At 41.8% G+C, this 15521-nt stretch overlaps 1 protein-coding gene across 1 annotated transcript in view; it reads right to left on the bottom strand.

Moving 5' to 3' along the window:
* The window catches only part of AK7 (adenylate kinase 7), a 63509-nt gene that overhangs the window by 20275 nt on the left and 27713 nt on the right, over positions 1 to 15521 (bottom strand). The window contains exons 11-15 of the mRNA XM_084632384.1: positions 8742 to 8870; positions 7331 to 7475; positions 5572 to 5700; positions 3446 to 3511; positions 1452 to 1649 (exon numbers count right to left, since the gene is read on the bottom strand). Coding sequence (XP_084488510.1) covers positions 1452 to 1649; positions 3446 to 3511; positions 5572 to 5700; positions 7331 to 7475; positions 8742 to 8870 — 667 coding nt within the window. The remainder of the gene's footprint in view (positions 1 to 1451; positions 1650 to 3445; positions 3512 to 5571; positions 5701 to 7330; positions 7476 to 8741; positions 8871 to 15521) is intronic.

The raw sequence follows: 15521 nt of genomic DNA, 5'->3' as shown, positions 1-15521 counted from the left end.
CAGTTTGCCGCCACAAGCTACAAACCTAAGCCACGAACTCAAGCTACATTCAGGACTGGTAACTATACAGCAGCTGCAGAACCTGTATGTGTGTATGAACGAACGTGTGAATGAATGTGAAACTGAATGAAATGTTATAGCTATAACTGACTGGCTACTATGATTCTTTTTGTATTCACAATAAATGTGACATTTTGTCTTATCCTCTTTAATAAGATCCTGCTGATTTTTTATTTTATTGGTTTAACATAGAGGCACCAGAGCTCAAATATTCTCATTATTTCCCCATGTGCCCTCCTATATGCTTTGAACGGGAGGGACAATAGAATAGACGCTTCTGAAATACAATATAAGAACCCTCAGGACAGATGAAAAATTACCTAATGTTATTACCCACTAGGACTTCTTAGGGAAAAAAAGGAATGGAATTCCTCATGAGCAACTCTACCTATGCTTTCAAAGGTCCAAAAATATGTCAACTACACTTCATGGTCAGTGTGACAAATCTGAAAGGATCAATATGGACACATGGTCTTTGTCCATTGCAGAAGATTTCCTACCAGTACAAGTAGCACAATCTCTGTACCATATTTATAGAATCATAGGACTGGAAGGGACCTTGAGAGGTCTGTAGATGGTCTGCTCAAGGACTGAATGGAAGAAAAAAAAAAATCTGGGAACTCCAGGTATCACCAGGGTTGTTTCACCATAACATTCTCATTATCTGAGTCCACAAAAGGGACATTCAAGACAGGGTGATAATTAGTGTGATTATCCATATCAAGGTATAGCTTTTTTGTGCACAGGCTGAACATAGCTTCTTAAGCAATGCTGGCATATTGCTCTCATTTTGTTTCTGAATAATCAGGCTCGATTCACCAACCCCAAGAGTTCCAGTGATCAGGTTTTGTGGATGGTATGTTGGAAGACATTTTTTGGGGGTGTGTGTGAAGGGGGATTTCAAAAATTTCTTATGTCATAGCATTCAGAAGCATTACAAGAGTTCCCTCCCCAGTGCCCTAGCCATCGTCATGCTTCATCTGTTGCAGATCATTTATATACCATCATGACTTGTGAGAACAAAGCTGAGGAAAAGGTTTATTGGGTGCCATGATATTGAAAATCAAGGACTGGATATTACTGTACGAATTCACCAGCCATCAATAGTGGGGTCTGTGTTCTCATTATAAAAGGATAGTTCACTTAGCCTCCAAAAGTGGAACCTTTAAAATGGGTACATTGTATGAGCCAATGGCAGTTAGAGTACATTTCCCCAAATTATAAGAGTAAACAAACACTCCTGCAGTAGTGCAAGCATGTTCTTAGATTTGTACTTCAGTGACCATTAAAATATGCCATTTTATCTATGTAAAAATATTGTATTATTTCCATGGAAGAAAAATATACTATGTTTCTAATGGCTTATATAAAAGTTTGTTTTTATTCCATACCAATAAACTGTGGATGTATTTCAAGTTCATCAAAATAGTTGACAACAGTCTCATCTTCAGTGTTTAACTCTCTGAAGAGACTGAGAGTTCTCAAGAACCGGTCCTGAGTATAATGAGTTCCAGCCACAACACTCTCTGGAAGATTCATTACTCGGTTTTTTAGGAATTCATCTGAGGCATTCAAAGAAATAACATATTCTGTGGAAAAAAAACATTTTTGAGAGTTAGATGTAATGTCATAATTTTTGTTTTATTTTTCTGCTATCACTAGATATCATCTATGAATAACAAATTCCAAACTACTAGTGAATAGAAACAGATGTCAAATCTTTAAATCTCTCCATACAAAACGGCATTACAGAACGCTCTGTCTCCAACTGTGTACGCTTGTAGCAATTCACCAATATTTAACAGTGAACAAAAGTGCTTTGGAAAGAACCCTGATATTCCAATGTTATCTCAGTTAAAAACCGTAAAGTTTAACTACAAACTATGGACCATATCCTGCCACCCTTACTTATTGAACTCAGTGGGACTATTTGGGGTGTAAGGGACTACTCAACATGAGTAACAGTGGCAGAATCTAGTCCTAAAGCCCCACAGAAAGCTACTATACACACCAGTCAAAATGCTTTAAATAGTAAAATCTGAAAAGATCTATGTGAATTGTGTGGCCAATGTAGTAAATAGGACTGGAAAACTTAACTCATCTATTCAAAAGACCTCATGGACTAGATTACTACAGTCTGGGATTTCTAATCTCATAAATAAATGTACCTATGCTTGGGTTAAGTAAACTATCAGGCACCTAAGCAGTACATAAAAATAAAATATGCCAGATGCAATATAATTTAGTGTCACTGTTATCTGTAGTACAGTGGTAGGGAAAAATACTGGAAAGGCATGTGAAAACATTTTACTTTGTATTAGTTTAACAGTCTCAATTTTTTATTCTTTATAAAATAAAAATCTTTATTCATATCTTTATTCAGCTTCAGTGAAAATGCTCCCTCTGCTGACAGGTGGGCTTCTCCTGTCAGTATAGGCAATCCACTTCCCTGAGAGGCAGTAGCTATGGTAACAGGAGAAGCCCTCCCATTGACATCACGCCAGGAGGTAATCAGTATACTTGTGTTGCTAGGAATGTGGATTTTCCATGTCCTTGAGCAACATAGTTATACCGACATAAGTTGCTAGTGTAGACTTAGGGCTAGTCTACTCTGGCAACGCTAAAGCGCTGCCATGGCAGCACTGCCACCTCCATGAGGGGCATAGCTACCAGAACTGGGAGTGCAGCTCCCAGCGCTGGGGCACTGTCTACACTGGCGCTTTACAGCGCTGAAACTTGCTGTGCTCAGGAGGGTGTTTTTTCACCCCCCTGAGCGAGAACTTTGCAGCGCTGTAAAGCGCCAGTGTAGACAAGCCCTAAGCCTCAGATAAAGCTGCCACTAAAGTCAAAGGAAATAAGGACTAATTTATCTCATTTTATAAATACCATTGTAAATTGGTGAAGCAGTTTAGCAAAGTCAAGCAGTAACATCTTTTCTCGGGGAGAAATTTATAGAACCAGGTACAGCATAACAGTCAGTAAAACTCAGAAAATGAACAAAAATGCTTCCCACCTCAGCATAGCCATGGGTTGAGAGTGCAACCTTCTCTCATATAGTCACTCTTCTTTTCTTGGAACAGTTGTGTTTTTAGACCTCCCCTGCAGATCCTGTTGCCAGGGTCATCACAGTGCATCACAATGATTTATTCATGTTTTCATTTTAAAAATGTGGACTACAAGTGTCTCAATTTATGAATAGAAGAAGCTGCTTGGTTCAAAAGTTAGTGCTTCATCATCTGTTGCTGTCTGTCTAGAGGTCTGGACCAAATCTTTGTTCCAATGAGATTAGGGCCACTATATGCTTAAATCCAGCAACAGAAGGAGTGCTTCTTAATGGTGTGAGGATTCTTTTAAAACTCTGCCCTTTGTAGTATAGTAAACTTACCAGGAGTGATTAATTTATTATAGCGAGGCACTTTGCTTCTTGTCTCTTCTTCCTCATCATCTTCAACTAAAATAAAAGTACTATATAATTAACACTGTCACCTGAAGAAACTATATTACTAACGTTAACTAAAGAGGTGCTAGTAACAATATCTGTCCTTTATGTAGTACCAGTTCTTTATATGGTCAAATGACACTAACTAATGAATCCTGACAGCACCATTGTGAGATAGGTGGGTAAATAATTCAGGAAAAAAAGTTTAGATACTTCTAAATAAGAAGCACAAATGATGCTAGATCTTCATGATTCAGAAGAGTTCTATTGTTTAAAATTAGCTTGGTGCATATTCATTCTCTCTTCTCCCCCCTCCCCCCGATATGGTATATGAACATCGGACACAGAGATCCGGCCAGCCAATGCAGGATTCTGCTGAGAGACACACTTTTCTACATCTCTGAGCTGGAGCAGCATGCACACCCACCATCTTCTGGCCAACTCCTGCTACTGGCAATAGAACATATACTAGCTGTTTTGGGGAGCTGGGGTGGACATGTCTCCGAATGTGTAGATAATGCCTGCTTAGAGACTTGGGGAAAGATCCTCAACTGGTGTAAATCACATAGCTCCATTGACTTCAGTGATTTTCAGTGGAGTTATGCTGATATACATGAACTGAAGCTCTGGGCTGGCCCATTAGCTGGACTCTTTTCTTAAAGCAGTCCTGTGGAATTCTTACATAGGTGGAATAGGCTCCTAATCTATTTCCCCCCAACAACTCACTATACACTAGCTCAGCACACAGAAGGACTGAGCCCTCCATGTTTGTACATTTATTTATTCATTCCTTTATTTACCAGGACATATTTTGAAAACACTGACTTCCTTAACTAAAATGAAGTGATATAGAATCCTTCAATTGCAAGCTTCTTGGGAAAGGGACTGTTTTTATATTTGTGTCCTATACAGCAATCAGCATAATGCTGCTGGTGAACATATAACAAATAATAATACTCTGCATAGAATCATAGAGCTGGAAAGGACCTAGAGGTCATCTAGTCCAGTCCTCTGCACTCGTGGCAGGACTAAGTATTATCTAGACCATTCCTGACAGGTGTTTATCAAACCTGCTCTTAAAAATCTCCAGTGATGGAGATTCCACAATCTCCCTAGGCAATTTATTCCAGTGCTTAACCACCCTGAAAGTTAGGAAGTTTTTCCTAATGTCCAACCTAAACCTTCCTTGCTGCAATTTAAGCCCATTGCTTCTTGTCCTATCCTCAGAGATTAAGAAAAACAATTTTTTTCCTCCTCTTTGTAACAACCTTTTACGTACTTGAAAACTATTATCATGTCCCCTTTCAGTCTTCTCTTTTCCAGACTAAACAAACCCAATTTTTTCAGTTTTCCCTCAGAGGTCATGTTTTCTAGACCTTTAATTATTTTTGTCACTCTTCTCTGGACTCTCTCCAATTTGTCCACATCCTTCCTGAAATGTGGTGCCCAGAACTGGACACAATACTCCAGTTGAGGCCTAATCAGTGGGGAGTAGAGCAGAAGAATTACTTCTCGTGTCTTGGTTACAACACTCCTGCTAATACATCCCAGTAGTACGTTCACTTTTTTTTTGCAACAGCGTTACACTGTTGACTCTTATTTAGCTTGTTTCAGAGTAACAGCCGTGTTAGTCTTTATTCGCAAAAAGAAAAGGAGTATTTGTGGCACCTTAGAGACTAATCAATTTATTTGAGCATGAGCTTTCATGAGCTACAGCTCACTTCATCGGATGCATACCGTGGAAACTGCAGCAGACTTTATATATACACAGAGAATATGAAACAATACCTCCTCCCACCCCACTGTCCTGATAATAGATAATAGATAAGCTATTACCAGCAGGACAGTGGGGTGGGAGGAGGTATTGTTTCATATTCTCTGTGTATATATAAAGTCTGCTGCAGTTTCCACGGTATGCATCCGATGAAGTGAGCTGTAGCTCACGAAAGCTTATGCTCAAATAAATTGGTTAGTCTCTAAGGTGCCACAAGTACTCCTTTTCTTTTTACTATATTTGCCCTTTTCCAGTCTTCATACATACATAACAAATACAGCAGAACTCTGTAACTTACGATTAAATAGATCTTTTGCCTGGTCATAGGTCTTTGGAAACCCATCCAAAATATATCCTTGATTCTTGCAAGGCATAGACTTTAGCTTTTCTTTCATGAATCTAATCACATACTGATCATCCAGACGACCTGAAAATTTAACATATGCATTCAAATAGAGTTAACCTATGTATGGTTTATGTGGAAGATAAACATCTGAAAGATTTTACTAACATTTTTATACACTTGTCAGAGAGTCTTTGAGTTGAGATCTGAGAATGCCTAACTATCTGCTTGGCATCACTATTTGGTAACTACACAGAATCACCTATGGTAATATGTACTGATATGTTACAGAGTCTTCAGAGTACTACAAAATTATCATCAGGTATAAAATGAAAGATTCCTTTCATAAGACTGTTTATGTTTGATGAGTTTAACTATTATCCCAGGATCAAAGGAGTAAAAATAAATAAATTGGACATAGTAGTATAACATACTGGTAACGTCCAGGGACTTGCACTCTCTCCTGAAGCATCTAGAATTAATTTCTGAATTTACTTCACAAAACAAAAAAAACATTTAGAGAGAGGAATGTAGCAGAACAGTTAAGCTTGCAAAATGTTGGATTTTACTAAGGGCCTCAAACAGTTTTACAAACACATATTCAATTTGTCATTAAAACACTTGGCAAAACCCATGTGAGACAGGTATCATGCTCACTTTCAGATGGGTAAACTGAGACACAAAGTAGTTTTAGTGACTTGGCCCAGGTCATTAAATAAACATTACAATAAACCCCCAATGTCCTGGGAATAAAACTCAGATTCTTACTTCATCTGTAATCATGACTCCAACTCCCTCCCCTTCTTTTTGCTTCATTTTTAAAAAGTCTTAGTTAAATATATATAATCCACTGTAATCAAAATATTTTGACTGTAAAAGCTTTCATTGTTTTAACAGTAAAGCAAAGTCATGCAGGAGATAATGCAGCAGTGCTCATTAATTTTGCAGATAAAGCATACATTAATTAGACAAAACAATCCAGTGCTTTTTCCTGGGAAATCATTGCAGACCTCAGTGTGTTAAGAAACACAAGGCCAAAAGCACACATGATTTAGCCACAAATAATAATTAAAACACTTATATGGCACTTTTTCCATCCACAGGCCTTAAAGTATTTTACAAACATGAGTAAGCATTATTTACCCTTCACCAAAGGGGGGAACCAAAGAACAAAAAGTTAATTGATTTTTTTCAAGGTTAGTTGCGATCAAGAAACCCAGTAAAACCTGGCAAGCTTTTTACTTTAAGTGACATTAATTAGGCTTTCACTTCTGAAAGGTAAGCATGATATAATTAATTACAAAATATTCTTGCCAAGAATCTAGAGAGACTGAATATAGAGCTGTAAGTAAAATGTCAGTTTGTAGTGTCAAAAGGGCTGCATAAAAATATATGCAGAAAACAATTGCTACTATTATAATAGCTTTTCAGTGTTTAAAAATGTATATGACTTTTAACAGACACATTAGTTCAAATTTTGCCCCGTTACTCTCATACAATCCCAATTATTTCAGTGGAATTGTACAAAGGTAAGTGAGGTAAAGGTTCATAACACTGCAAACAGAAGGCATGACCCTTGTCTTCAATGGGAGCTATAAGGTCTAAAGGTACAGGCACAAATCAATTTCCTGATTTTTCATTTGTATAAAAGTTACATCTATTAACTAAAATCCAGGCTACCATTATCAGTATGCCTTTCCCTTTCACACCTTACCTCCATTCTGCTCCATGTTTTCTTTGACTCCATCTAAGAGTTCTTGTGCCTCTTCTATACTGTTCCCTTCTTCTTCTTCATCTTCTTCTCCCTCCTCTCCCACCTCTTCAGTTTCCACTGTTTCTTTAGGAGCAATAATTTTTTCCTATATACAAAAATAAGGTTCAAAAATAGTTTGGCTAAATTCTGCCTTTGGTATTAGACAGGTATAATTAAGGACAACATTTGGGCAACTGTCCGCATCTTAGTTTCAGACTAATAGCTGAAAGCCTGTGCTGTCACACAGGTGTAATTCGTAAAGTTATGTATGTAAAAAAGCCAATAATGGCTCAGGTAGATGGTAACAGACCATGAATCCCAATGACGATTGAACCTGGTGATATTTTAAACAAAAAGCGCTCTCAACCATGCTTGTAGCTGTTTCCATTGCTTCACATTGGTTCAACAGACATTCTAGGCTTAAGAGTGATCTTTGGGGTTACTGTGTGTGCTGATTGTGTTGTGTGGCTGGTTTTGTTGATTTGTGAGTGGGGAGTGTTGTGTGGATGGCAAATGAGGGGAATGTGCCACAGTGACGGTCTATGTGTATTTGGGGTTATTGTATATGCTGGTTATGTTGTGGAGGGGAGGCTATGTTGTGGGTAGGGGGGAGTTGTGCAGATTCCTTCATACAACCAATGAAATTTTTGCATGCAAAATAGCTGTAGACTAAGGGCGGTGATTGGGTTGATATCACAATGGTCTAGGACCCTTGGCATGGCATAGACACATGCCTTCCTGTAGGTGTACACAGTACGGGTGTAACTCAAAGTCAAAATGGCCGAGAACTTAAAAATTAGATGGTAACAGACTCCGAATCCTAGTGATGATTGAACCTGGTGATATTCTGAACAAAAAGAGCTTTCAACTGTTCTTGTAGCTTTTTCCAGCTTCACACTGACTCAGACATTCCAGGCTTCAGAGTGACACACATAAGAACATAAGACACACGGAGTGACAATCCTGGAATTTTATTATATAGATATGGAGCTCATCTAAGGCTCTAAGCTGTGAGGTTCTGAGCCATCTTCACTAATTACAATCAGTTAAAATAAGGCGTGCTCAGTACTCAGCATGTCACAAGATCATGCCTTTACAGCCTAGGTTAAATAAAATATTTTTTGGCTTTTGCAGATATTGAAAAATGGAAAAGGCAGGGATTAGTTTCAACAGCAACAGTTGGGCATCTACAATGGAGTTAGGATATTTTTAATTCCTCATTGCATTCTACTAGAAGAAGGTTATTTCCTATGGTCATTCTTCAACTTCTAAATCACAGTTTTCTAACTAATTCATAAATGATTTCAAACATTTTACATTTTAAAACTATGAAAACCAAAATAATAATCCTAAAGAAGAGTTACCCACGTACCAGATTTTCCATTGCTTCAGAAATTACATCCTTTATTTTAATGTGATGTAGCATATAGTGTTTGCAGAGTTCTTCAGCAATGGTAGATTTCCCAACTGCAGGAGGACCAAGAACACAAATTTTGACTGGCTGAAAGAAAAAAGATAAAAAGGAATTAAGCAAACAGTGTGATTGTTTTAAATGACTGGTCTTTCCCCTAGGACCAGTAGAAAATATATGAACAAACAAATTAACATACAATTGGATACCTATTTTAGATGAACTTTCAGTGTATAAATTCTGCCCTTGGATGTCCTATTTCTGGAGCTCAGTGTCTCCTACAATTCTTGACATCTGGGCAGCTCTCCTCTCTCTGCAGCTTACAGAGATGGATCAAAGTTTTGGAGCCACATGGTATGGCCGTGCTCCCTCAGCTCCTACTTTCCTCTAGTTTTTCTGACGCTGACATGTGTGGACAGTGCTTTTTAAAGCTCCCAGTTTACATCTGCCTATGGTTTTGGGTTGCGGGGGGAGGGGAATGTCAAAATTTGGGGCAGGGCTGAGCAGCAATTGTCCTCCCAGCCTCTCTTCCCCTGTTGGCCAGTTTTTTTAGCCGTGTGTTGGAACCCTCTGGAGCCTGGGCTGCAGTGCATCCTGCCGGCTCCTCTGCACCTTCTGGATATGGCAGAGTACCCTAAAAAGCACCAAATGAAATCCATATGGTGCTCCATCTGTGAGACTGCCTTCCCAGGCTCAGCAGACAGTGATGTGTACCCAGCCTACACCCAGCCTTCTACCCCTAATTCTGTTAGGTCCCAGTGCTATGAGTCAGGCAGGCGTGTGGAATCCTCTCGCCACCAGAGCAGCTGTGGTTCCGACATGGCAAAAATGGACCAAGAATCTATAGGCAGGGCAGGGAGAGGCTCCAAGTATGAGGAGGGCCTAGTGAACCAACTCAGGGGGTAATTCCCAGTGGGCCCCTGGAGAAAAGAGAAAGCAGATTTACAAGGTCACAAATCTCCCCCTTCCCCCAAGTTCTAAAAATGGATTCTGATCACTCTGGAAAAAGAAACAGGGATCATAAGTAGGGTGACCATATTTCCTTATGCTGAACACGGGACACCTGGTAACATTACTCATATTCAAGTGATTTAAGCAGCAATCAATCGTACAAACATTCAAATTAACATCAAGTTGACTGAGCCCCTGTTAAAAAGAAATACTGCGTAGTTGGATTCTTTTTATTTACCTTATTATCTTGAAGGCTTTAGGGTTCACACGGGGAGGGGTGACACACATGCACTCCCATTCACCTCTCTCACAGGGGGTGGGAGTGAGACCAACAAACCCGACCCTCCCTGCCCAGCGCTCACTGCCCTCCATGCCTGGCTGGCCAGGCTCTCGGGACCGACCTGCCTCTCCTGGTACCTGGCACTGCATCTTCCTGAGGCAACATGTTGGGGGGAAGGGGGGGCGGGTGTGTGTGCACACAGGGTCACATGCCCTCCCCGTCCCCAGATTTCTACCAGGGTTCACACCAGAATGTGGCCAGCAGCAACCTTTCAGCACTGTATGGGAGGGAAGGGACAGGAGCTGCTTCCAGCTGCAGGGGAGAGGGCGGGGCAGGGATGACCTAGCCCATCTCTTGGCAGAGCTCATCTCCCCTCCACCCCACCGCTCCCGGGTGGCTGGAAGCAGCTTGTCCCTTCCTGCCCGCACAGTGACAAAAGGCAGCTAACACCTCAAGGCTGCTGCTGGCCACTGACATAACCCAGCCACCTCTTGTCCCTCAGCTACAGTGCAAGCAGGAAGGGTTAAGTCCTAGGGATGCATTGTGCACCAGGGCCCAGGGAACTTGACTGTAGGGGCTTCAGCGAACCCAGGGCAGGGGGGATGAAGAGGGTGCTAAGCCTCTGCTATGGAGCCTGCAGGTTCAGGCGTGAACAGGCTGGAAATCGCTTCCCCTCTGCCACTCCAGAGCATAGTTGAGGGGCAAAGTGGCTTCCCCATGCCAGCACTGTGTGGGGCTTTGGCACATACAGGTCTCGGCTCTTCCTGGCCAATGCCCCAGGCCAGAGGGTCTTGGGATTTCCCAGGGCACCAGCCCAGCCAGACGCAGTAGGGGGAGGAAAGAGTCTGCTGGCCAGGCTGGTGGTGAGTTCAGTGCTCTAACCAGGGGCTGGTTTTCTGCCCAGTGCTGGGAGCAGGACATGTCCTGCCAGTGGGGATATGGAGGAGTAGCAGGGCTGCCGGGGGGGAGGGGCACGGGAAGGGACAATGCAGGGGACAGCGAGAGGGGGAGCATGTAAAGGGCCAATAGGTGAGCAGCAGAGGCGACATATAACCAGTCACCACTTGCCCTCACTCACCAGCCACTGCAGCTCACAGGCAGTGCCAGCTGGAAACGGGGAGGGGGCCCTGCTGGCCACGAGCCAGCATGCAGCAGGGGCTGCGCTAAGGGACCAGCCCCTGCCACCAGCCTTGCACACCCACCCCCATAGTCAGCCACTGGACCCAAGCCATTTACCGCTGGTAGGCGGGAGGCTGGCAAGCAGGGATCTAGCCAGCAGCAGGACCTGCCAGTACTGATGCGGGGGAGACAGAAAATATGGGACAATTTTCCCATTTTTAAGAAAAAGTCAGGACACTTGCAGGAGGGCTTAAATACAGGACTGTATTTTTAAAAACGGGACGTCTGGTCACCCTGGCCAGATAGAAGCCCGCTGTGAATTTTAAGAGTCTACTCTAATAACGTTTAACAATGTAAGTAGAACTGTGCATGTGTAAAAGATTACAGAGTAATCATGTTTTTGAGGAAAATAAAAGATGAAGTAGCCACAAAGCTAGAAGAAACTGGTTTGAGCTAACACTAAACCTATGCTGTCAGGGGATGAGAGTGAACATGGAAATCAGGGACTAATACATATGTTTAAAAAACAACAACAAAAAGTTATAAATAAAACTGTGTAACAAAGGGAGGTTGAAGCTGTATGTCCAGTGTTGGAAGTGATTGTGATGAGATCATCCTGATGAGCTTCCCACTTGTAATTCATCACTACTTGATGAGTGTTTTTGCCTTAATAAAGATTTGTGAGATCCATCTGATGAGTAAGAGAATCTCAATTCAGTAATAACCACTCCTCCTCCTTCCCAATCTGGCCAGGAGGGCTCTGGAAGCATTTCCCCTCACTCCTCCCTGAGTGAATAGGGTTCAGCAGATGGAGACTCAGAAAGAGATCTCGTGAGATGACTTCAGATTTTCAGCAAGGCTAGCAGCAAAAGACCTCACCAAAGTCATGACAGAGATTGTACACTCTCTCAGCAAGCTAAAAAAAAAAAAAAGCTTAAAAAATTAAAAAATAAAATCAAAGAAAGTGAAAAAGGGGAAGAAAAAAGCATTAAAGAGATAGTATGAGCCCTTTCACTCCTCCCCATCTTCCAAAGAGGAGGATGGATTGTCAGGCTCTGTCTCCCATCATGACCAGGGAAAGACTCAGGAAAGGTATTTTCCCCCTGAGAAATTCAAGGCCATGTGAACCAAACAATGTTGTATCCACTATTCAGATTCAACCTGAACAAAAAACTGAGAGTAAGTGTACGAGCAAATTTCTCCCTTCAAAATTCTCTCCAGAGGCCCTGATTCCCCCTTTGAGGAAGTAATTACAGATGAATGGGACAAGCCAGACAAAGGTAAGCACATTGACAGAACTGGATCTTGGGTTCTACAGGATCCAGGAAACAAAAGTCCCAGTTACTGAGATATCAAAGGTCGATGCAACTGTAGCATGTCTAGCTAAGGATATGGTTCAGAAGCAGAGTTCTAACCGAAGGATCTCATGGATAGAAAAATGGAGGCCACTCTCAAAAGAGAGGTTTTAGAGTAGCAGCCGTGTTAGTCTGTATTCGCAAAAAGAAAAGGAGTACTTGTGGCACCTTAGAGACTAACCAATTTATTTGAGCATAAGCTTTCGTGAGCTACAGCTCACTTCATCGGATGCATAAAGTGGAAAATGCAGTGAGGATATTTTATACACACAGACCACAATCTTTCTGGTCACGCGATTACAGACATGAAAGTTGCGATATTACAACAGAAAAACTTCAAAACCAGACTCCAGCGAGAGACTGCTGAATTGGAATTCATTTGCAAATTGGATACAATTAACTTAGGCTTGAATAGAGACTGGGAGTGGCTAAGTCATTATGCAAGGTAACCTATTTCCCCTTGTTTTTTCCTACCCCCTCCCTCCCCACTGTTCCTCAGACGTTCTTGTTAAACCCTGGATTTGTGCTGGAAATGGCCCACCTTGATTATCATACACATTGTAAGGAGAGTGATCACTTCAGATAAGCTATTACCAGCAAGGAGAGTGGGGTGCGGGGAGAGAAAACCTTTTGAAGTGATAAACACCCATTTTTTCATGGTCTGTGTGTATAAAACATCCTCACTGCATTTTCCACTTTATGCATTCAATGAAGTGAGCTGTAGCTCATGAAAGCTTATGCTCAAATAAATTGGTTAGTCTCTAAGGTGCCACAAGTACTCCTTTTCTCAAAAGAGAGTGATGCCTCCTCAGCGTCCTTCGGGGCGTCCCTAGCAGCTACTTGCTTTGCAGGGCATCTCTCTTCTGACTGAAAGATCTCAGAGCCCTCAAGGATAGAGATCACCCTCAGACTGATTCTATTTTAAAGAAAGTTGCCCTGGCAACAGCATTTGCTCAATGGATGCTATGAGATTCTCAGCCAAAGCCATAGCCTCCAGCTCAGTGACCAGATGCCACTACAGACAGGTGTAGTACTCTGCCGAATTCACAGAAGCCCTACGTTTTGGAGATAAACTAGCCAAGGATAGTGGCAGACAATGCTGCAAAATCTAAGCAATCCCTTCCAACACAACACCATGCCTTTAAGAGAGTACATGACAGCGTTCAAACAAAGGTTTTCCTTTTGGCCTTCATCCTCACAGAAAGACCAGTGAAGAGACAGCATGTTCTCCAGAGGAAAGCCGTGGAACCGTGGCTCGGGAGAAAAGCCCCAAGGGAACCCGGCTGCTCCTAAAGGCTTGTTATGACAAAGACCACATAGGTCTTCACCCAGAACTGAGCTTGGGTGCAGGATTTACCATTTCCTGGAGGAAAAGGTTGCTTTGACCACAGACCTGTGGGTCAGGGAGATAGTGAGCCAGGGATATGCTCTTAAGTTATGAGCTCCATCCCATCAATTTTTCATCCAGTCCCCCATTTAAGGGACAAATCTTGTCTCTGTCCACAAGCTTAGAAAAACCCCTTGCAGTGGAATCAGTGTGGCTGTACTGTGCAAAGGTAAGCAGAATTTGAAGAGTCTACTCTCCGAACAGAACAAAAATTGGCTTTCTAAGCCTCAGGATGCAGTGAGGATCTGGATGGGGTAGTGGATATACTACTACCTTTCTCCATGAGAGGTGGCACAGGAAACACAGGTGTTATTTCAGCTCTAAAACCAGACCTGCAGGTCTATGAATGACTCCTCCCTGTCAGTTCCACAGAGATCCACAGCATACTGCCAAGCCATATGGGCTAGGCATTAGCATCAGGATTCAGGGCTAAACGTATACTTGCTAAAATACCACTCTACAATGTAATTGACAGTAGTATGTCCAAAACTCACCTACATCAGGATCTACTAGTGCTGATGCATGTGCCTACATATGGTACCACTAACTTCAGTAAGACTCTGGACAGGGGAGGGGTCTGCACTAGCAGTTCCTGAAGCAAGACAGGGGCCTAAAACTATATACAAACATAAGACTCTCTAAAATTCTCTTTTGCCTGTCAATAAACAGTTGATCGGGCTGGTCATACGTTGGGCCACTGATAATAAGAGTTTTAACATCATCCCTTTCCCACCTCCAAATTGTTTGTATCAGTATTTCATGTATTTACTTGAGTGTTCTTTTTTTGAACTGGTATGTCCATGTGATCACAGATCTAGCAACCCAGCCCAGCCCTGAAAACCCCTTTCTGTGCATGAGTGCTGGGACTTTCAATGAACCACAAGAGTTTTCCTTTGTTCTGGACCTTCTGCATCCATGGAGGCTTGGACAGGATTTACTCTTTACACACTGATATCACAACAATCACAGTCATAGCCAGGAAACTTTACAAAATTAAAGACAAAAGAGTAACTGCATGGTCACAAAAACTCTTGGACCATTGGTAACTATACTCCTGATCATTTGAATATAGCCAAATATTTAGCCCACTTAGGAAAGAGTGTTCCATATGACATTTGGAACTGGGTGAGGGAACAAATGCCTTATAACGGAGCCTGCTGATTTAGTTGTAACCAGAGCACACAAAGGACATAAAATACTCTCTCAGCTACTGATCCTAAGGCCAGGTCTACACTACAAAGTTTTGATGGCATAGTGACGTTGGTCAGGGATGTGAAAAAACCCACACACTTGACTGTCATAATTATGCTAGCAAAAACCCCTCGCCCCCATGTAACTGGAGCTATACTGGCAAAAGAAGCCTTTAAGAAGTCAATATAGCATATGTTACGTCGGGAGGTGATTTAGCTATACTGATGAAAGATCTCCTTGTGCAGGTATACACTGCATCTCCACTGGGGGGGGCTCTCTGCTGATATAGCTATACAGTACCAATGTAGCTGTATTGGCAAAGCTTTTCTAGTGTAGACTAGCCTTAAAATCAAAACATCTGAGTAAACACATGTTTCTTATTTCATTCCAAAAGTCACCATATTATGGTATATCACATGAAAGAGCTAATTCCGGAGCCACAGCCCTCTGCTGATTTC

The sequence above is a fragment of the Lepidochelys olivacea genome, assembly GCF_965140295.1.
Source record: "Lepidochelys olivacea isolate rLepOli2 genome assembly, chromosome: 6".
Taxonomy (NCBI): Eukaryota; Metazoa; Chordata; order Testudines; family Cheloniidae; genus Lepidochelys; species Lepidochelys olivacea.
This window is presented reverse-complemented; position numbering and strand designations above follow the sequence as displayed.